Source organism: Diadema antillarum, unplaced genomic scaffold (genome assembly GCF_040938485.1).
Source record: "Diadema antillarum isolate AM-2024a unplaced genomic scaffold, OU_Dant_1.0 seq00000331_RagTag, whole genome shotgun sequence".
NCBI classification, from domain to species: domain Eukaryota; kingdom Metazoa; phylum Echinodermata; class Echinoidea; order Diadematoida; family Diadematidae; genus Diadema; species Diadema antillarum.
The window spans coordinates 676,504-701,066 of NW_027271348.1; the positions used below are offsets into that span (position 1 = coordinate 676,504).

Below are 24,563 nucleotides of genomic sequence, written 5' to 3' on the forward strand. Positions count from 1 at the left end.
TCTTATAATGCGTCCATCAAGTCCATCAAGAATGATGCTAATGGCGCTCTTACATAACCAGCATGAACAGTACATAATACAACCATACAATATTCAATTACGATATGAACTATCAATTTTGTCATCTTGAAAAAAATGAAGAGATATCGTTTCGCCCCCACCCCCCCCCAAAAAAGAGAGGAAGTTATCTTGCTTAATCACGTATTTGAAGGCAAATGTCTACTCACTTCTTGTATGCTCGTAGGTTTCTTTTACGATCCTTGACAAGTCCGTCTCTGTGTTGTCTTCACGGAAAAGGCTTGAGACAAATGGTGATTTAAATACTCTGATCTCGCCAATGTGAATTCCCCGGTCCGGGAGTTTCTGCTCCAAGTTGTTCTTCACGCTGATTCTGCTCGGAATGGATGCTGACACGATGCTTACATTGTACCAACGAAAATACTTCAGTACAACGACCACGGCTTCGGTGAGAAGGTCGTCCGTTGGCACCGTGCGGGCGAATGTCGGGAAGGTGGCTTTGTCACTCACAGCACTCTCTGCGCAAGTCTTTTGTCATTATGAGGTATCCAGAAAAGAGAAGAAAGATAGGTTAGCAAAAGAGATAAGAAATAAAACAGATTCATTCATCAGACCATTCTCTTTCTCTCTCTCTCTCCCTCTTTTGCCTTTTCTCCGACATATTACAATTGTCATACGCACCTGACGAATCTCACTACAGTATCGTCATATGACGTCGGCTTTCACACACAAACGAACGTATACATTAATTGTATGTATATGGGCACATATATCAGTGACAAATAAGTAGGCCAGAGAGTGCCTATTTTCAGGAAACAATTATCATCTACATTTCCAGGACTCGACTGCCTAAGGAGGTCAAAATACAAATTCTACACATCTATATGGTTTTGTACTGCCCAACATTATTGACAATACAGCATAATCATTAAGCTGTCAGCGGCAACGCTACTCGATACCGAGAAGGGTGCACGTCACGATACCGACACCCATGAGCCATACAGCCCACGAGTCATACAGCTCTCAAGTCATAAAGCCCACTCGTTATACAGTCTACGAGTTCGACACTAAGTAAATAAAGCCCACGAGTTCGACATCAAGTACAATAAGCCTACGAGTTATACAGCCCATGAGTTCGATACTACGCACAAAATGCTCACCAGACCGACACTACGCAAGCAAAGCCCACGAGACCAACACTACGCTTAAAAGGCTCACGAGAAAAGAGGCTCACGAGACCGACACTAGGCAAAGAAGGCCCACGAGACCGACAGGAAGAACAACGCCACCTATAGACCGATTAATTGTGTAGAGTGTCCAGATAATGGCATAAGGAAGATATGAGAGATGGAAAATGAGAGTTGCTAGGGTGTTACTCCGTCAGTTGCCCTCAGTTACTCCCTTAAATGTTCAAGATCTTGGATTATGTTTGCGTGTGTGAGTGTTTGTGAAGAAATAAACGAAAAGTCAGTAAAAGTGTGCATTACTCTTTCAACATTGATTTAAAAAATGCCAAAATACCCTCGTTTCCCTTTCCGCAAAACACATAATACACTTGCTTAGAAAAGTAAGAAGAAGCATCGAGCTAACTGAAGCACGCAATGCTTAATCGTTTATTTGACAATTCTATTTTTACCAACATTTGGAGACTCAAAAATCGTTTGCCAGATTGGTGTTCATTGACATTTCTACCGCATTGTAGAAACAATACGTCATGGCTTACTTCAGTCAAATAGAATAGTTTGTAAACTGATGTGATGATCATCATTTATAGGTTTCAATGACAACGAATCCACATTCTAATTGACAAGCTGTTGTAATTCAGTTGCACCCAACCTTGCTCTAATTCTGCACATCTTCCTAATTGACAAGCCACAATGGGCTAACTGCATTTAAATCACTTCACATGTCAAGATTCTGAGTTACAACGCATCCCAGGCTGTGTGATATTCCCAATCTTATTGCTGCCTTACGTCATATACTGCACAGTGCAAGGATCTACTTGTTCTATAATCCATGCAGATGGTACTGTCATTACTTGTGTGTTGTAAAAAACAATTATGTTAACAGTCAAATAGAATAGTCTGTACACTGGGGTGATAATCGGGTCTAGGACAACTACCCTCTGAAAAAAAAAAAATCACCCTCCGGATAACTACCACCGGATAATTACACCCAGGACAATTCCCCCTAGAGCAATTACCCCGGACAACTAAAGGGCAATTACTCTCCACGGCTATTACCACCTAGGACAACTACCCCCGGACAACTACCCTCCTAGGGCAATCACTTCCAGGGCACTTTCCCCGGGACAACTACCCCCCCCATAACTCCCACCCCCCCTCCCGATAACTATTCCCCAGATAACCTACCACCCAGTTAACTGTCCTCAGGATAACTACCCCCGGATAACTACCACACGATAACTATCCCCCATCATCTCCGGATAATTTCCCCCCACCCCACATACCTACCTTCTCCATAACTGTCAGGACTGACAACTTTTATGAAACGGAGCCCAGATCCTATCAGAAATAATGGCTTTATATCGAGGGCCCATCTCTTATGATACGGGAATAAGACGTGCAGTGATATCAACTCTCATTTTCTTATATTCATCGTCTTATGTGTTATAACGGTAATAAATTAAACGAGTGAATGATAACAGTGCAAGAGAAAGGTGCCTTCAAACGAACATGGGCTTTGTCTTCTGATATGGTATTACAAATCTATAGAAAAATAGCAACTGGGTGGTAGTTTTACAGAGGGAGGGCGATTGTGGGGCAGATATGTGAAAAAAGATGCTTACATCCGGCGTAGAGTGAAATTTTGCCTATAGGGGCATTTTGGGGCGCTGATTTAAAAAATTTGCCGCATCCTAGAGATCTGACCACTGGGTCAGCCGCCTTTTTGAATTACAATATGGCCGCCATCACAAAACATTTAAAGATCCCTATCTTTAGTTCTGAATGACATAGGCCATTGAAATTTGATACATACATAAAAGCATGGTGATATGATGACTTCAATAACAGATTAATTTGACATGTCTGACAAGCTGCACGGCAGCCAATTTGAATTTTCCTATATGGTTGCCATGTTGGAGTGTTGAAAATCTCTATGTCGGGTTTGTTAAAGGGACTGTACAGTACCTGTTGAGGTGGGGATTCAGGTTTATAACATTCCTAAGTGAGATAATGAGAAACCTCTTATTAAATATGAAAGAGCACGTAATTTTGAGAAGGATTCAACGTTTATTTGATGAAAATTGGTTTTCAAATGGCTGAGATATCCAAAAAAAGTGTTAGAAATAAAAGGAGATAGGCCACGCCTTTTATTAGGATCTGTTTGTTTCACCTTGTTTTTTTTTTTGATATCTCAGCCATTTCAAAACCAATTTTCATCAAATAAACTTTTGAATAAACCTTAGAATCGCATGGTCTTTGACATCTCATAGAGTGGTTTCTGAATATCTCGCAAAACGTTAAAAGCTAAATCCTCACCTCAGCCAGAACTGTACAGTCCCTTTAATTAGGCTACCTGGGCCCCGTTGCTAGAAAATTTGCGCTTGAACGCAACTCAAGAAATCAAACGCAAGTCTCTTCTAGCAACGAAACGCAGGGACCAAACAATTTGCGGGCGATACTTGCGTTTGATGTGAAGTTGCGTTTAATCGCAAGTTGAGTTTCTAGCAACGGGGCCCTGATTGAACGCTCGTTTGTAACTGGTTTAGTGCGCGCTGCTGTACGACATTGTTACGTCAGTGAAAGTGCATTATGCTTTATTTTGCTGCACTTTTTTGCATGCCCGTAAATGTTAGTCGTGATGTTTGTCTTGGTAGCCATATTGGAATTCAAAATGGCGGGCATAGCGTTTATTGTCACACACACCACATTATTCCATTTTTTAACACAGCATGTTAAATATCTGTTTGCACCAAATTTCAGGGTTACTCGTCATTAAGAACTCGTGATAGGGATTTAAAACATAACGTTGAGGCGGCTATGTTGGAATTCAAAATTGCGGCCATTCGATGTTTTGTCAGATACTTCAAATCAATCCGTCATTGTTGACATGTCAAAACGCTCTTGTATATCAAAATTTGGTGCCACGGACGTTGCTCTCGATCTTGTTCTCCCTTTTAATCGAGCGTTCGGCCTGTCATCAGGCCTTGATCAGGATCTGGGGCGTGTATGATTTGAAATGATGTCCTGCATCACAGCAATAAGCTCATCTTCTGTATTTGGCTATATGTCCTGTGTGGTCAAGGCTGAGTGTTCTGCTAAGAGTCTAAAGTCAAAGACTATATGTATACATAATGGATGATTTAACGAGATGTGTATGTTTCCTGTGGCAATATAATTCTTCAAATGATGAATTAAGAAAATGATATGGATCCCTCATTCAAAATTCTTGCACGACGAAAACAAATATCTGATGATTACCTGAAATCAATCACTTTTACATGTTAAACGGAATATGGTGTCATGCGATAATTCTCTTTAACAGCCATAGTTGTTAAAATGGGTTTACAGACGGCAGCTAACCTTTTTACTTCACAGGGGCCGCCGACAGGTGGCCAGCCTTGGCGAGACGTAAACAGTGAGCGCGCGCATACAATGTATTACAATCTTGTTAATTTCAAACGGACCGCTTTCCGGTTGACCAAAAATAGATTCGGGTTGGCGCGCACTCGAGTTAAACGTAGCGGTTGGGAAGGGGAATGCATACCCCTTTCATTACGCACTTGGTTTTAATGGAGATCGGTTCATTGTTGATGTAGCTCTTGGTTCTGCATCTATTTTATTCATCTATATTATTCAACCCTTTTCGCGTTTGTTACTGTTATCTTAACAGGACTTGGTATTGGAATTTACCTTGAAGTTGTAATAGCATAACGTTACCTTTGCGGTGATTTCGAGTTAAGTTGTTTTGATCGCGAATCCGTCATTTGTTTGGGAAGGAACACGAGGTCAGAGTCTAGGGCGGGGCGAGCCCTGGGCCCAGCCAATAGAGCCCAGCCGCCGTCAGCTCGGGCTACTAGAAGGTCGGCATCGACGACGGGGGCAGAAGGGGCACATTCCAAGCTGAATGCAGGTGATGAGATGCAGACCAGGGGCCCTGCAGTGGCCGGGCCTTCCGGGGAAGCTGTCGGTGACGGTCGGGGGACAAGCTCAGCTAGATCAACTTCAACTTCAAGGGCAGCAAGCTCACCGGCTGCACTGCCAAGGGCCGCTGCATCAGAGACAGCTATGGGCGGTGAGTTACAAAGTGTGCCAGCCTCTTGGCCCGTAGTTTGTAGTGGAGTGAATGAAACGAATGAGTTCAATGACATGTGGTGATGGCTGTGGATGAAGTTGTGCGGGAGCATGATACCCCCTCATTAATGACAATGGCAAGGGATGAGTTTGGCTCCGCTGTCCCTTTATCAATTAAAGAAAAAATTTGGAGAGGTGAATATTTAGAGTTAGGTTGTCTGTTAAAAAATGCCCCAGCCCAAGGGGACGATACGGCCATGGTATTAGTGGTGTCTGGCTCTAGTACCGTGCAGCTGCAACCACAGCGCAGGGCCCCGCGCATCACTTCCATTGAGCAATGGTCGAGCGCATATTTGGTTTTTGCATCCATTTACGCCGAAAAGCACGTCCTTAGGGCACGTGAGCTTTTTAAGTACATGGCTATCGTGCGTACCGCCGCTAGGTTTGGGGGCTATGGATGGCGGACATATGACACACAATTTCGCCTCCGCCAACAACATGAACCCACATGGTCGTGGGCCAGGGTGGATAGTGAACTCTGGCTGATGACGGCGGCGGCACCATTCTTGCAACCGAGCTCCCGCGCTCTAACCGTTACTGGGGGCAATCGCGGGATGAATTTTCGTGCCTACTGGACCGCTGGTCGCGGAGGAAATTTCGCAAGGGCAGAATCGGTCTGTGCTGGGCTTGGATACAATGTGCTGGCAAGTGGTCCAAGATACTGCTATAGTTTCAATAACGGGCAGTGTACTAACAGACAGCCGTGCAGTTTCACCCATGCATGCGAAAGATGTGGGCGAAGCTCGCATGGTAGCGCCCGGTGTCCGCGGGGCCGTGGCGGGAACAAGAACCCGAGCACCAACGCCAATTAAGTTTGATCGTTTGGCCCCATTTCTTACGCGTTATCCAAACGCGCAGGATGCTCAGTTTTTATGGGAAGGTCTTTAGCAAAGCTTTCATATTGGGTATAAAGGACAAGGAGTTATGGTCATGTTGAGAAACTTGAAATCTGCGTATGATCGTAAAGGTGTATTGTATAATAAACTGCAAAAGAAATTACATTGGGCCGCATCGTAGGGCCTTTCGAAACTCCGCCATTTCAAAATTTTCGGTGTTCACCTGTGGGGTTGGTCCCAAAGAAGACCCCGGGCGTGTATCTAATGATTCATTATTTCTCAGCGCCAAGAAACAATTCTGTTAATAGTCAAATAGACCCAAATGATTGTTCGGTGGTGTACGCTACGTTCGATGACGCCATTGCTTGGCTTTAAGTGTGCGGGAACAATACCATAAAATTCGTCTTTCCTTGGGGGCCAGGGAAGACCTAAAGGCATGGTAGCAATTTTTGTTTTGTTTAATGGTAAGGTCCTTTTCCCGGGTTCGTATTTATGGAGCGCAAAGAATTGCATTTTCATATACACGCATCTGGGGACATTGGATTTGACGCCTACTTCGGGGGCAAGTGGTCGCATGGCAGATCATGAGATGGCCGGAAGGTGTCGGCACTCCTAGATATTCCATTGCCCTTCTGAAATGTTTCCCCATTGTTGTTGGAATACATTTGTGGGCATCTCACTTAGCTAATAAGCGAGTGTAGTTTTGGTCGGATAATCAGACCGTGGTTGCAGTAATAAATTCACAGACATCCAAATGCCCCTTTATTATGCAATTATTGAGGGAGCTGGTAGTCATTTGCCTTTGCTATAACGTACGATTTAAGGCCTGTTATGTTCCAGGCGTGCAAAATAATATCGCTGATGCTCTTTCTCGTTTTTAGAACGAGTGTTTCAGGCAAATCGAACCGAATTCAGATGTGTACCCGACGCCTCCCCCGAGCCATTTATGGACGATTTTCAACAGGAGTTGTCGGACTTAATGGGGCATTTAGGTTTTAAAACACACATGCGGTGTATGGGCAAGCATATGAATCATTTAGTGAGTTTTTCGCAATTAATTTCCCAGGAGAATACGCATCATTTTTTTTGAATAGGTTGCATTATTCATTTCTTATTTGCCTTTTCAAGGTTACGCGGCGTCCACCATTTGCGTACCGGTATATGCTGCGGGGTTATCATTCCATTTGCGATCTTCAGGGCTCCCAGATGTAACTAAGCACTTCGTAGTCGGTCGATTATTGGAGGGTTGCCGTAGGCGGCGTTCTAGGACGGATACATGTTATCCTGTTATGTCCTTATGGGAAAAGTTGCTTCCTTGTTTCACAAGGGTGTGCACGTTCTATTCGAAGCAGTGCTTTTCAAAGTATGCTTTACAGTTGCCTTTTTCGGGTTTTTGAGGATTGGCGAATTCACCAGTATCTCACGGTCAGCAACAGGAGCCAGCCTTAGCATTAACGATGTGGTAGTGTGTGGGCAGTCCCCGCGCCGCCATCTTAGACTGTTTATTCGGTCATCTAAAACAGACCAGCTGGCCAGGGGTTGTTATATCATAATTCCGGAAGCCGAAGGTAGCCCGCTTTGCCCAGTCGATGCCACCGTAGATTATCTTGCAGTAAGGCCGCAGTCAGGGGAAGCCTTCTTCTGTGCATTTGATGGTCGGCAGCTGACGAATCGGGTGTTCACGGAGGGTCTGCGGAAATGCCTGTCTTTTTTTTTTTAATTTGCCGGCGTCGCGGTTTGCCTCACACTCTTTTCGCATCGGTGCGGCAACATCGGCAGCGATGGCAGGGTTTGACGCATCAGCCATTCAACGGACACACACAAGCGTTATGTACGCATAAACATGCTGGATGAGTTGTAGTCCGGAATGATATTAAAGATTGGCGTTATTATGAGAAGGTATATGTAGTGAAGCCTTGCTGGAATTTGATTGTGTGACTTGCAGTGTCCCTCCCCCCCCCCCATTAATATAGGCTATAATTAGACACATATATAGATATAGCCTAAGGGGATTCAGATGTTAAGGGGTGAAAGTGATTGCGTGGACGGTAGTTTTGTTGGTTATAATTATAGAATTGGTAATGTTAAGTAATTGTATTGAAAAAAATGCATTCAAGAAGCTCGGGGCCTCGTGGTTGGTTTTTATTTTAATTAGTCATAGTTAAACGAATTGGTTGGATGTTACAGTTAAATTTGTAGTAGGTCTATATGAATAATAATTATATGCATAAGGGCTGAATGTATAAATTGAGTATAAAGGTTAAAGGTTGCGTTTGATATTTTTTAATACAATCAGCGAGAGAGGGATAAAAACAGTGACGAGGTGCATTACTTCTAAATTTGTAAGAATCTATGTGCTGCCGGAAGTTTTGTTTTTGCTTTTCATTGTAGATCGGGCGGTACAAGCTGTGTTAATCGTTGGTGACTCCATTCCTTGGGCCGGAAGGCAGGCATCATCGGAGGGAGAGCCGGACATGGGCCTTGGAGCCAGCGTGTTTTGGGAAGGCTGTAGAGGGCTTAAGCTGCGTTACGTGCCGGATGTAGTTCGTGGCCTCCTCCGAAGAGACAAGACCCTTCGCCCAGCTTTTATTCTTATCCACGCGGGAACCAATGATATCGGTTGGGCCACGAAGTATGAGCTGCGCAGGCTAGTAGAGGACATTTTTCAACAGATCCATGAATTACTGCCCCACACCCAGGTAATGTGGTCAGAAATATTACCAAGGAGGGAGCATTTGGGCTTTACGACCGAAGAGCAGCCAAAGCTAGAACGAGTGCGGCTTGCCATGAACAAATGGGCTCGGGCGGTATGCCGCTGCACCGGAGATTTTACAGTACGTCACTGCATGATTCAGTACGAGAAGAAGCATCTGTATAGAGTCGATGGGGTACACCTTTCGGCAATAGGTATTGAAGTGTTCCTGCGCAGCCTCAAGCAAGCCTTGCAGGCAGTCTTGTAATCGGGAGAAAGTTGGGTCTGTCCATTTCCACGGGGTTATCTTAGTAGGCTCTCAGTAGAGCACATCGACTTTGATTTCCAATTATGTGTGGCTATAATGTTTTGGATATGTATGTCATTTAAAGTCATCTAATGTCACAGGGGCCACCTTGTTTTAGAGGGTCTATTATTTTGGTTGTAGATCCTCAATTTTTAACGCATTATAAAGTAACGTGTCACAGCGTAACATAAATAGAATATTTTAATAGGCCAATGAGTGCAATATAGTAGTTGTTAGTTTGGTATTAGGTAAAGTACCTGGTTTGTATCAGTTCATAGCGCAGTACTAGGTAACCTGCACAGTGTAACATAAATGGAATAATTTTAACAGGTTATGCTTTATGGGCATGGTTTATAATTGTGGTACATAGTATTGCTTGAAATAATATTGCTCGTTTGAGTTAGTTATAATTAGTTTAGTCAATGAGAATTTTCAGTACGTAATGGAAAATCTCGTCTCGAGCGGCTTCATTATTTAAATGTTTGTCGGGGTATGAATGGTGGTATAAAGTTACCTGTGAGGAGGGATATTCATGTGTGAACTTTGCGACCAATGAACATAACTTAGTACATGTAGTTGTTAGTTTGGTATAATGTAAAGTACCTTATTTGTATTCAGTTATGATTACGATATATCGTAACGCTTTCTCTAGGAAGAGTTACGCAGGTTTGAACTTTATAACCATCGAGCATAATATAGTGATACTTGTTGTGAGTACCTATAGTTTACATTCAGTTATAAGAAGGGTATGCCATAATGCATATGGAAATCGATTTCGAATTACTAGTTATTACTATAAGCTAATTTCCCGAAGACGGATCATGTGGGAATTTTGGTTCCACGTTACGCGCGTGGTCCATCTGCACAGTGGCGGCGGGCGGTGCCCGTTTGGCGGCAATCGGTAATTGTAGGAGCCGCTGTGCCTATGTACCCCGTTAACAATTGGCTATTTAATGTACTGCTTTAGCGGACCTCACGGGAAGGTTTCATTTTGTGGAACTTATTTGAATAAATTTGAAGTGAAATATTGGCCAGATTTTGCATCTTAAGTTTGCACTATTGTGAATCATTATATATAGCGGGAAGGATCACGTACGCGTCCCGCCTTTGAATGGCGCCGCGCGCCGTTCGTGGATGCAGGGGGCTTATGGGGATCCCTTGGACCTTAGCTTGGGGGGTGTCGTTGGGGGCTCGCCTGTTCTATGCAGTGGGGTCTTCATATACACCCCTAGCAGGCAAGGGGGGATTCGGAGGGTGCTTGATTTGATTTGATTTGATTTATTCATTCTGTCTGTAGGTGGCCCTTATGCAGAAAGTATCGGTGAGTTAGCATGGATGGCCATGCTCAGTGCGGATGGATGCATGTATACAATGAGAAAGAAAGCATGTTAAAGAAAAAGCCCGGGTCCATCCAGAAGTGAGGCTAAGGCAGTACGTGTAAAGTACCATTATGACATGAGTTGTAATCGAAACACATATCCAATTTTGAAATAATCCTACCAATGACAAGAGTATTGCCATGGTATATGTAATCTGATGTGTTTGCTGATATGTCTATTACTATGGTATTATGCAACCTGGGAATGTGTTGCAGTGATATGTCTATGACCATTATATGTAACCTTACAATGGGTGGTACTGATTTGTTTATGGCTATAGTATAATATGTTACCTGATGATATGGCTATTGTTATGGTACAATGTATATGTGAACTAATAATGTGTGGTATACTGAAATGTCTACAACGGCATACGAAATCATCTCCATTAAACCTTGTCTTGCAAGCTTCTAACCAAATCTAAAGTCTTTGAGGTGTCGTTAGTGGTGTCTGTAAGTACGAATATTCTGAGGGATGTATAACATGCAAAACATTTAGTAAGATTTTATCATGTGTGCCTTTTTATAAGCTAATAATTGTCACAGCACGTTGGCTGTATTCTTATTGATCAATATCTGGGGGTCATGCATTTACTGATCTTGTCGGAATATGGTAAATTCATGTCCACCTGATGGATACGCGTGTGCCTTTGTCCATACTATGTGAACGAAAGCACACACAGTTACCTTAAACATGTTAAAATCAAAATTTGAGCAATTTTTTGATGAAAAATACATTTACCGTGGCGACAAATGCATTGTTGTGAGCGCCGAAATTATCATAGGGGATAGCTCATCGGATGGTAAAGAATATTAACGATAACGATGCATTACCGGAGAGTATCGAAAATGGTTTACAATAAAAATGCATTACCGGATCATATCGAAAATGTCCACTTATGATCTGCGTACACGTGAAATCCATATGTCTATAATACGCGAATAAAGATGGAGTGAAATGAAATGATGGAAAGAAATGAGTCTAACGTTTCTCTAATTTTATTGATTTAGGAAGAACCAAACATTCACAAAAAATGATTTGTTCTATCGCTTCTTGACATTTACCTAAAAAAAAAATCACAATGAAAAAATGAGAAAGGACAATGTAAACCCCTCAAAGAAAAAAACCCTGAAAGAACAAACGAGAGTCGATTCCACACTTTCCCGCACTTGTATTGCTCACGCAAATGAGAATCGAAATCATCATTCCGGTCATTTTTGCCAAACTCTCAGAAGCTTGTTGCTAATTCCCTTCAGGCTTTCTCAAAATAATCTTTAGTACAGAGAAGGGGATAGTGGATGACATCTCACGCCAGCCGTGTCCCGAAAGATGATCGGAAAGATTCGTTTCTATGGCAACCAATCCTACGTAGAAATGTTCATCTTTGTGACACAGGGGAGATGAAAAAGAGCGGTCTTTTAGAGTGATTAATCATCTCATGCCCTTGCTTGGAGATAATGAGATGAAAGAAAGGACACAAATGCATGCTAGGTTGTCACGGACAAGCAGTGTACAGTAAAATAAATGGCGAAAACCACGCGTCCTGGGAAAATCACTGCATATTTTGTGCTCTCGTAAAAGATTGGTGCTGACCTGCTTCTTCAGTTCAGACAATAAGGTGTGCTATCAAGGCACTTTTGTTTTTTTCCTAATTCGATCATTTATCTCATTTTTCAGTTGGGTAGATATTCGTACAGCTTTGACAACCGCTTTGACATCACAGGTTCTGAATATCGTAGCCAAGAAAATTGAGCAAACTGAAACGGAATATCACAGAAAATGAAATCACGGACATTCTATTTCTTAAAACAGTTTCAGCAGAACTACAGCACCTAGCTCCTAGCTATATTATTATTGTTAACTCCTCCTGAAATGTCCACATTTGTAGCGGTTAGTTTATTCACTAACTTGATGCGAAGTATTTAATTCCATTTTGGAAAAGGATATTTACTAAAGATAGGGTTAGTCACAGGTTGGGGGATGTCATGAGGGGTGAACATCGTATAAACTACGTTTTGATATTTTGTTTTATTTGTGACCACTGTCACTGAAGCTTGTAAAGTTATACATTTCTTGTCTTTTGGCTAGGTGTGATCTAAAATAACAACCAAAGGTAGCGCATTAAACGGTGTTCATCTGGTAGGGCTACAAATAGGCCGCGATTGATGCGCTCATGAGCTATCGTGATGCACTCTAACATCTCTGCACTATGGCCACGGAAGTTGTAGACATGTTGAAAATTGTAATGACGACCAGTAATGGGGGAGGGGGGAGGCATTGACCCTTCCGAAACGCTCAAAATACGATGGAGAAGACAGATTGAAATTATCAGTTAAAGCCACAACGAAACCACGCTGACTGTCGTTTTTTAAGGAGAATAACGGAATCGTCTCCTCGTGAGGTGGGGATTTTACAACAACACGTAGTGATCATCTGGACTCTCGAGGTTCAGGTCTCGGTGTGTTTGAATTTGGCCTGTGTAGTCTGATTTTTGCATGACATGTGGGGACACGTCCGGGGAGTGAACATGCAAGCATGTTTTGCATGTAGGTCTACGTGTACATCGTCGGAGTCTTTGAAGTCCATTGGAGGCATATATATTTCTCAGATACGTACAGCGTCAAACGTGTCCTTATCGCATGGAGGTGATACGTCTCACCTCACTGGACTGGATGTCCTGCTTATAGGTTTGCGATCTGCGTGATATTGCAGTAAATGGAAGAATGGAACTCATGGCCATGAAGCTAGTATAGGGAAAACTGGAGATGCGATGCATATACCTCATGCTCGTGTGCTGCCGTTCTCGCTAACAGCTTAACAGGATTTGCAGCATGGATTGCTAAGAGAGTAATGATGCACACTATCGTTTCCGTTACTGCCGTTCTATTAAAATGAGGGTTTCACTTCCTGGTTGGTTGGAATGAAGTTCTTCGGTTCTATTATAGCATCGTTAGATGTGGCTTTTTACACGAGGAAATTGACCTCGAGTTTGTCACCAAGTTTGAATTGCTTAGTCTATTCTCTTAAAGGACAAGTTCACCGTCATAGGCTTGTGGATTAAGTGAATGCAGTAATATTAGTAGAACACATCAGTGAGAGTTTGAGGAAAATCGGACAATCCGTTCAAAAGTTATGATTTTTTTTTTGAAGTTTCCGCTCAGTCACTGCTGGATGAGAAGACTACCACAGCTTGTAATGTCACATGTGTACAACGATACAAAGAAAATGTAAGGAAAAATTTAACATATTTTCACTTTTCTCGCATAATAAAAGAACACTTGACTTCCCTCTTTCAGCAGGCAGGGGGAATACCCTTAAAATACGTCAGTGGCAAGTCAAAGAAAGTCGGTGCACTTTTTCAAAAAGTAAAATTTTGTAAAAAAAAAAAAAATCTGAGACGGGAACATGAGTTAACGAAACGTCAAATTGAGTTAACCAAGGCTCAGGCCAGTAGCGCGTCCCAGGGCATAGGCCTGCCATGCTAAGACCAAAGGCTCCCGACTTTGCAAAAATACCACACTCAGTCCCTCCCTTTTAGAAGAGGATGTAGATTCGTTCATTTTCTCCTCTGACAGAATAGAAATTTAGAGTGGGAGACGAAGTATTGGTTTATGATAGTCCAACGAAAGTTCACAGGCAGTGCTCACTCAGTAGTGTCTACTCTCTCGAATTAGGAAGCAAATGACGATGACAAAGTTTGGGAAACGGTCCTTCTTGTCTAGTATTCAGTACCACAAGCCTATAGGTAGACATTTTGACGGTACAGGAGAAGTTCTGGACAAACCTACAGAGGGGGAAAATTGTTCTCGATCAGTGGCTGCGCTCACTCAAAGTAGATCTCAATTATGGAAACCTGGAAGAAATAGTATCAATACGGGAAAATAGACACCTCCAGAGTTAAGAACATTATTTGGAAGACCGCAGAGTAAAAAAAAAGAAAATGATGTTAGGAGTGCATTGGTCACCGCTGACCAGTTTGAGTTGTCACACAGGGGGAAACAAATAATCTTCCAGGTAAGGGAAGTTCGATCATCCCAATAATCCAGACACTCAAGGGTGGTACGATGGTGATAGTACAGGCAAGGAAAAAGCAAAAACTGGATCACAGAAAGAGCGCTCAAAATCGCTACGGCCTCAATATAAAGCGGAATATATGTTTTTGGCAAAACGGGTCATATCACGTCAGAGTGTACGAGAATACAGGAACAGAATGAAGCAAAAGAAAAATAAAAGCTAAAAGGCAGCACATGGTCTTGTCCATTCGGATACACACGCACAGAACAGTTTAAACAAAAGAAAACCCATATCAAACAGCGAACAATGGTTTCATCAATCAAGAAAAAGTGATATTTAGTGTCATCTAAATGTCGAGAAGAGGAATGTTCCGGAAATGATAGATGATTATCCAAGTGCTAGTGTTGATGAGAAGGAATTCATTTCCCATGGTAGTTACCATTACCGAAGGTACCAATTCTTATCCTTCGTAAATCGTAATACTGTAACTGCAAGTCCATAATGGTAGGAGATGTGCAGTGAATCCTGGGACTGTAATACTGGTAGAAAAGTGCTGATACATGACGTCAATGGAGGAACTCAGGCGGTCCCTCTATTCCGAAAGAATGTCGAATGTGAACTAAATTTAGAGGAAGCAATTGTTGGAATTGTTTAATTTCTTCCTATAGATGGAATTTCCTTTGTTGCTTGGTCGAGTGAGGATTCTTCCAGTTGTTTCTGGAGTTGCTGTGTATGATAAAGAAGCGGAAAATCTTGGCGATGGATTTCCGAGATTATTCATGCATGGGTGGTTACAAGGACTGAGGCACGTATAGCAGAAAATGAGAGGGAAGGGAACGACAGTGAGACTTTCCTTGGTGACACATTCTTTAAAAGATTTAATTTAGCTTAAAAAGAACAAAGTTGGAAAGTAGGTAATGTCCGGCAGATCGTCGTGCAAAATACGCTTATGAGGAATGAACGATTGTTGACTACATAGCCTGCGCATGAAATTTCGATGGCTGGACACTTAGATTCAAAAAGCCTTTCTTTTTTTAAAGAGTCAGAACCTATTTCTTCAGGCTAAAATGAGGAAGGATGTGTCACGACTATCAAGTAGTTGGAGAGCCACAACATGCTATTAGACCTCAACTGTTGATTCCCATCCCGGTCGTCGAGAAGCCATCTTGCTGTGAGATGGTGGATTCCGTTAGTCCATTATCGAAATGTAACTCTGGGTGTTAATACTTATTTACTGTGAGAGATGTTTCCACAAGATTCTCGGAAGCATTTCCCTTGAAGAGCTCAATTGCTTTGTCAGTTTTCAATGCCTTTTTGTCATCTTTACCCGGTACAGGCTACCAAAAGATATTCATTCAGTCCGATCAAGGTAGTCACGTCATGTATCATGTCTTCCAGGAATTGATGTACCAATTTGGTGTTCAACAGATCAAAAATTTAAATGTCAGTATATCACCCACAATCTTAGGGAACCTTGGAAAGGAACCACCGACCCTAATAGCGATGTTGAAAGTGTATTGTCAGAAGATTATTCACGGTATTGGGATAAAGTAATTCCTTTTCTTCTCCATGCTGCCCGTGAAGCGCCACATGAATCAAGCAGATTTTCCCCTTTGGAGTTGTTTTTTTTAGCATGAGCCAAGAGAGCCCCTAAAAGCTGTGGTTGAAAGCTGCTGAAAACAGTTGCTTTCTGATGAAGAGAAAAACTCTCATGTCTTTGACAAAAACTCCACGTTCTGGTGAGTTCTGTGAGAGCGAATGAAGAGGCGAAAGAGCATTAGATATCAACAGACAATGAAAGAGTGATTTGATTCAAAAGGCAAAAAGTCGTTCGTTTGGGCTGAAGGTAAAGTGTAAGTTCTACTTCCATTGAAAGGAGATGCAGCGAGAGCTTAATAACACTCGTCCGTATGTAAAGGATAGAATGCTTGGGGAGGAGAATTACGTGGCAACTAAAACTCAAGAGAATATGCCACATTGATATGCTAAAGAGCTACCATTAACGTGTAGAAGACTCAAGTGCAGTTGTGAGAATGTCTTAAACAAGGGCGTACCGAGGGGGGGGGGGGGGTGTTTTGGGTGTTCAAACACCCCCCTTTGCCAAAATGGGGGTGTTTGAGGTGTTCAAACACCTCCCTTGGGCAAAAGGGAGGTGTTTGAGCTATTCAACACCCCTCTTCAGCAATGTTTAGATGTTGACAAATGAAACAAAAGCTGTCTTTACCGCTTTTATTTCCGTTTTGAATTCCGCCTTTCCTTTCTTTTGCGTTCATTTTCTCTCTCTGTCTCTCTTCCTTGTTTTATCTTAATGTTTGTGTGGATGATGATACATTATGGAGTTACATAATATTATACGCACTAAAGAACTCGTGTACGGTACGTGTTAATACTATACGTTACTGCACCGCGCGCGAAGCTGACGCGCAAACAGTAGACATTCCCGATCCCTGCTTTGCTTTCTGGCCGAATCGCGAAGATACATTGCGCATAATGTTCACCGTTTACCGGTATTATACCGTACGCGGTACCGTAAATTGTGTATGATGCATAATATTATGTGTGTACAATGTATGCTGCGCTACAGCCTATTATAGGCACATTGCATGCAAAGTTAGTAGTATCAACTACCAACAGTGGCGTATCTGGGGGGGGGGGAGCAAGGGGGGCACGTGAAAAAAAAAACGAGGAAAAGAAGAAGAAAAAAAAAACGACGAAGAAAAAGAAGAAGAAAAAGAAGAAGAAGAAAAAAAAAACCCTCGCCCGGACGGGGGGAAGGAGAATGGGGGGGGGGGGGGGGGGGGCAGAAAACCAAATCAAACAAGATAAAACCAAAACATGAATTCCATGTTTTGTAACGCTGAAATATAAAAATTTTCGGCTCGCTCGCTGCGCCCGCTCGCCAAGATTTATCCAACAAAAAAAAAAAATAAGAAGAACAAAACGTAATGATGACGTGGAAATATAAAAATTTCGGCTCACTCACTCGTAGTAATTTAGAGTATTTTTCCAAGTCCTTAGTTTGTTGGCATAAATCGTTATCTATGAAGCCGTCACTATATCTTGATTAGAATTGTAAGATTTAATAACCAAAAAAAAAAAATGACAAGAATTCCATGTTTTGTAAGGTGAAATACAAAAATTGTCGGCCCGCTTGCTGCGCTCGCTCGCCAAAATTTATCAAAATTTATCAGATTTTATATCACCCTCAAAAAAACCCTTTTAAGTGCTCGAAAAAGCATATCAAGTGGACTTTTTTAAAGTCCCTAACGGGATGGGATTGGGGTTGAACACTGTTGGTATAAATCGTTATCTATGAGACCGTCACTATATCTTGATTAGAATTGTCATTCGAAGATTTAATAACAAAAAATGACAAGAATTACATGTTTTGTAAGCTGAAATACAAAATTTTTCGGCTCCCTCGCTGCACTCGCTCGCCAAAATTCTTCAATATCTATTACATTTAAATCACCCTCAAAAGACCCCTTCTAAGTGCTTGAAAAAGCATATCATGTGGACTTTTTTAAGTCCCTACCGGGATGGGGTTGGACACTGTTGGTATAAATCGTTATCTATAAGGGCGTCACTATATATTGTTTAGAATTGTAATTCGAAGATTTAATAACCAAAAATGACAAGAATTCCATGTTATGTATAAAGCTGAAATATAAAAATTTTCGGCTCGCTCGCTGCGCTCGCTCGCCACAATATATCAAAATTTAGGGTTGCCTTTTACATTTAAATCACCCTCAAAAGACCCCTCTTAAGTGCTTTAAAAAGAATATCATGAGGACTTTTGTAAAGTCCCTACCGGGATGGGGTTGGGGTTGAACACTTTTTCAGAAATTAGGGGCGCAATTTTCGCGCTTGCCCCGGGCGCCATTTTCCCTAGATACGCCACTGACTACCAAGTACAGTCAGTATAGTATAGCCTACTGGAAGCAGCAAGCTCTGGAAGCTCTGGGAGTAGCAAGTTACTTGCTACGCAATGTAATTAGTAATAGCACATGGACTTGGTAATCTTTAGTAATAGTAGATATGAATTTTTTCAATGACTGAAAGTTAAAACTGAAAGATAACTGAGTGTGAGTCTACAAATTGTGGTTGGATGACTTTACTGAGCGGCGCCTAAAATTCACTAGATATCTTGGTTTAGGAACAGTGGCGTAACTACGGGGGGGGGGGGCATGCGGGGGCACGTGCCCCCCCCAATCCGCTGGTAAACAGAAGAAAAAAAAAGAAAAAAAAAGAAAAAGAAAAAGAAAAAAAACCCTACGAAAATGGTAATTCAAGGGTTAGTTAACTGCTTTTGAAATCGACATGAAAGGATGATCAAGAAAAAAAGATATTTTTCTAATATTTCTTTTAACCATATAATTAAAGAGGTATAACATTGTTAAAAAAGCCGGAGACGACAAAAGATTGTGATTCAGTGATTCCTGGTTGGCATTTTGAATACAAGCAGGATGTGCGCCGTGTACTCAGAATATCGGAATGGCAAAAAGAGTCGCTGCAATGTTGCGCAATGTGATGTTTGATAGGTTGTACACATTTGCTATCAAAGCTTGATCATTGATTTTGCAGTGTTGCTTTACATACTAATCTATATTAAAATGCCTTGCATTGCCAATAATAAGACTTGACCTTGGCTATTTCCTAACTTTTCCATCTATATGAAACACACACACTCACAAACACAAACAAATTAGGGGATGCTCTATATAAAGTGCAGATTTTGGACATCCTCCCGCTTGGTCACTTCGACGCCCCCTCGCTGGTCATACCTCCCCCAATCATGAACATAAACCGACACCCTTGACTACCAGTGGCGGATCCAGGGGGCGCACCGGGCGCCCCCTCCCTCCAATGCGAAAAAATACATGTAGCTACAAACGACAGTTTTTGGACGGTAAAATGTCAAAATTTTCAAGCTCGCTCGCTTCGCTCGCTCGCATTTAACCGTTATATGCCATTCTCCTGATGTTACTGCCAGTAATTGCCAGCAGTTGCGCCCGGTGCGCCCCCCCGAATTTCCAAAGCGAAAAAATATAGCTACAAACGGCAGTTTTGGGACTGTAAAATGTCAAAATTTTCTAGCTCGCTTGCTTCGCTCGCTCGCATTTAATCGTTATGCAATTCTCCTGATGTTGCTGTCAGTAATTGCCAGCAGTTGCGCCCGGTGCGCCCCCTCCCCTTGATTTCCAAAGCGAAAAATTATAGCTACAAACGGCAGTTTGGGGACTGTAAAATGTCAAAATTTTCAAGCTCGCTCGCTTCGCTCGCTCGCATTTAATCGTTATGCAATTCTCCTGATGTTGCTGTCAGTAATTGCCAGCAGTTGCGCCCAGTGCGCCCCTCCCCTTAATTTCTAAAGCGAAAAAATATAGCTACAAACGGCAGTTTTGGGACTGTAAAATGTCAAAATTCTCAAGCTCGCTCGCTTCGCTTGCTCGCATTTAATCGTTACGCCATTCTCCTGATGTTACTGCCAGCAACTGCCAGCAGTTGCACCCGGTGCAACCCCCTTACGTCACGCAGCACACCGAAACACGTTTATTAAGCCCCTTTTACACTTTCACGGATTGCTACACGGATGACCACGGATCGTCATCCGTGTTGTTCTGGCATGCAAAATATCGATTTTCCTCTCAATGCCGGTGTGAATACGATCCCAACTGGGTGTCTACACGGACAAGTACGGAGGCTACACGGACAAGTACGGTGCCTACACGGACAGACAAAGAATGAACGCGGACCACAGCGGAAAAGATACGGAGCTAACACGGATATCAAGGAAGAGCACGGATGCAACTGGGTCCCTTCGCGGTCCTTACACGGATATCCCCAAAATGTTGACAGATGACTTTTGCTCTTGCTTTGATTGCATGCCTCCAGAGCTAAGTATAACAAGCACACCAGATAATCTGCAGCTGTCTACACTCTTCTCTACTTGCCGACACCATACAGGCAAATCTCTTTGCTTCAAACTCTCATCTTTCTGGAAAATCATGACATAAACTAAGCAAAACAAAGCAAAACTAATCAAAACACAAAAAACAGCAAGGACGTGTGTGTGGGTCATTTAAGCTTTTCAGACGACCACTATACGAACAGTATGAGGGGTTGATGGCTGTTACTGATGGGGGAAGATGTGAGCAAATTTCATTGACTTTATGAGCTTGTATTGGCAAAATACACGACTTTTTCATCCCGGATGGAGCCTATGCTAATACGGACGTCCCGATGTCTTTTACGGATTGTCCCGGAATGAATACGGAGGCAAGACGGTGTAGCCGGTGCCTACAAGGAAGGAATACGGAGGCAACACGGAGTAGACGGTGCCAACAAGGAAGAGTTCGACTTGATTTTCATCCGTGATGTCCGGGATGAAAAATGTAAGCCCCTTTTACACTTTCACGGATTGCTTCACGGATGACCACGGATCGTCATCCGTGGTGTTCCGGCATGCAAAATATCGATTTTCCTCTCAAATGCCGGTGTGAATACGAGCCCAACTGGGTGTCTACACGGACAAGTACGGAGGCTACAAGGACAATTACGTTGCCTACACGGACAAGTACGGAGGCTACAAGGACAATCACGGTGCCTACACGGACAGACAAGGAACGAACGCGGACCACAGCGGAAACGATACGGAGTTAACACGGATATCAAGGAAGAGCACGGATGCAACTGGGTCCCTTCGCGGTCTTTACACGGATGTCCCTAAAATGTTGACAGATGACATTTACTTTTGCTTTTGATACTTTATTCTTCTCGGGCAACATGCCTCCAGACCTAATAACAAACACACCAGTAAGTCTACAGCAGCGTACATACGCATGGGCTTGTCGACATCAGGCAAATCTCTTGTTGCAAACTCTCATTTTGCGGCAACATCAGACATAAAAAAAGCAAAACAAATCAAGACACACACACACACACACACAAAACATCAAGGACATGTGTGTGAGTTACTAAAGCTTCTCAGGCTACCATTATTCGAACAGTTTGAGGGGTTGCTGGCTGTAATGATGGGGGAAGATGTGAGCAAATTTCATGGACTTTATTAGTATGTATTGGCAAACTACTACGAATATATACGGATTGTCCCGGAATGAGTACGGAGACAACACGGAATAGCCGGTGCCTACAAGGAAGGAATACGGCGGCAACACGAAGTAGACGGTGCCAACAAGGAAGAGTTCATATTGATTTTCATCCGTGATGTCCGGGATGAAAAATTAAGCAAGCTTAATTTTTCTCACGGACATGACGGGTGATCAAGGATAATGCCGGATGACTTCACGGAGTCAACACGGTCATGCCGGAAACAGTACGGATGACCCCGGATCGACGATCCGTGGTCATCCGTGATGCGATCCGTGAAAGTGTAAAAGGGGCTTAAGCCAGCTCAATTTTTTTTTCAGCGGACATGACGGATGATCAAGGATGATGCCGGATGACTTCACGGAGTCAACACGGTCATGCCGGAAACAGTACGGATGATCCCGGATCGACGATCTGTGGTCATCCGTGATGCGATCCGGGAAAGTGTAAAAGGGGTTTAAAGACACGCATACGCACACACATCTCCCCATTCTACCCACACACGTACTCGTAAACATTATTCTACTAGAAACGCAGCCCTGCTAGATAAGAAGTATGTCTATCAACCAATTTGCCGTTTGTACATTTATTTTGTGGGCGACGTTTTGGAATCATTTCTACGTTAGTGGGTGTTTCTACATTATATATTTTGCGGGCGATGTCCAATTTCTGCATTTGTGGGCGATTTCCTACATTTGTGGGTTCAACAGACCTCCATTTAATCTCCTATCCGAGGGACAGAGTAGTTTTCCCTCTTAGCAGAGGGGACGGTATGATTACGCGCAGCGTTGTTCAGCTAAGCTATTACCTCAAATGTCACAGAGGCATGTGTGTCAAATCAATCGGCAACTCGTCATGTGTCCATGGACAGAGCTTGCAAATCTTTTACCATTCCATGGACTACAGAGAATGCGTAATGCAACACCATCAAAATTATCAGAACAAAACAAAACCACCAAAACCACCCCCTCAAAACACACACAAAAAAAAAAACGAAAAGAAAGATTTTCAGAACAAAATTTGGCACTGCACTGGTGTAATTTCGGTGTTGGTTAAATCTACTCTATGGCCCGTTTATCCGCCTTCAAATACAAATACCAATATCATGCACACGCATATATAAATTTGATAAGTGTGAATTGGGAGATGACAAGAGTATGCATTGCTTTATAGTATCGCTTGATATGCCTTGAACTCCTGAATAAAATATGCTTCATTCGTCTTAGGCAGCAGAGCAATGGAAAATATGTCATAAACTTCCATCTCAGGATGCAGGATATAATTATTTTCAACAAACCGAGATGATACACTTCGAGAAGTATAGCCTGAGAAGAATGAAAGCATTTCATATATCTTTATCATTATACATATTCATTTCTTTTTCTTTGCATGCAAGCCCGATATTACTAACACAAATCTGAGTTCAATATCTCTTAACAGCTGTTATTTACTAACATGATAAGATATAGGTGATAACAAGTTCAAAGAATTACATTTCACTGGAGTAAAAAAATCAAAAAATCGCAGGATTGGCAGTTTAAAGGAAGAAATATTAGGCCTACCTTTTTAAGGTGGTATTTTGTGTGTGTGTGTGTGTGTGTGTGTGTGTGTGAATGACTAAATAACATAATTCTTTCTGTGCTCTTGACTTACAGGGAGTTAGTTCCTCTTTTTGTATACGATTGGTTTTATTATTCCTCATTCTTCCATGGAGGAAGGGGTAAGTGTTTATGATTTTTTTTTTCTGTTATTTTGTTATTTCTACAAAGATCATTGTGTAATTCATTCGGGCGGCATTAACAAACGTTTGATATTTATGTCAACACACAATTTACTTCTTGTTATTGGTTTATCAACCAGCTGATTCACATGCCCGGCACCACTATGACGATTATCTGTCATGGCAGCACATGCAGCTAGTCATGGAAAGGAGAAAACTAGACCATATGTGTTCTTCTTCGACCTGTAATCATAAGATTGATGAGTAGCTGCACATAGAGATGATGTATCAAAACATAATTTCCCTTAAGAGAGTTTTTGGGAATGAAGCCAAGTTCATCAGATAGTTTATCGAAAAGGGCGAGATGAAGTGGTTGGTTGAGCTTAATTTATTATATACTGACCGTATGCTACGTACATACTATAGTAATAGGCCAGGACCAAGACTATCGCAATGCTGTAAATAGTGCACACACACACACACACACATATATGTTCACACATGACTCCATGTGCATGCTAGTACACAAAACATGTCACTTTATGTTCCTGCAGCCACGATACCTAATGTCAGACCTATGAGATGTTCATACCCTTTGAATGTTATACATGGATACTACGCTATGTATATGTAGCATTTTCTGAAAAGCTATTTGTGTCTTATAAGGTGGATGCATGATGAAGAATAGCTAGGCTGTGAGGCCAGTGAAACATGATACAATGTAAATTCAAGGTTTGTCTCCCTCTAACAAATGACATTTGTAAGATCGCAACTGCTGACAGGTTCGAGTCCCTTGGTTCCTTTTTTTTCGACATGTTTGTTAAATTACAGATCAGAAGTTGCGATCTTACAAATTTCATTTGTTAGAGGGAGACAAACGGAAGAAAATTCAAACCTCATGATACAACTTCACACAAATTTCAAAATCTGTTCAGTGTTCCTGCTTGAAGGTCCACTGATAGTATCCATGTAAAACATTCAAAAGGTATGGACATCTTACAGGTCTGACATTTATTTTGTGCGTGGTAAGGTGGCTGTAGAAACCTAAGTGACATGTTTTGTGTACCGGCATGTTTTTTTACATAGAGTCATTTGTGAACATAGGCTATTGTGATTGAGGGTGCACGTCACGAGACCGACACCCACGAGTCATACAGCCCGCGTGTTAC

At 42.2% G+C, this 24,563-nt stretch overlaps 1 protein-coding gene across 2 annotated transcripts in view; it reads right to left on the reverse strand.

Moving 5' to 3' along the window:
- Positions 1-24,563, reverse strand: part of LOC139730740 (speract receptor-like) — a 533,152-nt gene that overhangs the window by 359,569 nt on the left and 149,020 nt on the right. For both annotated transcript variants that reach the window (XM_071641605.1, XM_071641604.1), the window contains one exon: positions 228-546. In XM_071641605.1, coding sequence (XP_071497706.1) covers positions 228-546 — 319 coding nt within the window. The remainder of the gene's footprint in view (positions 1-227; positions 547-24,563) is intronic.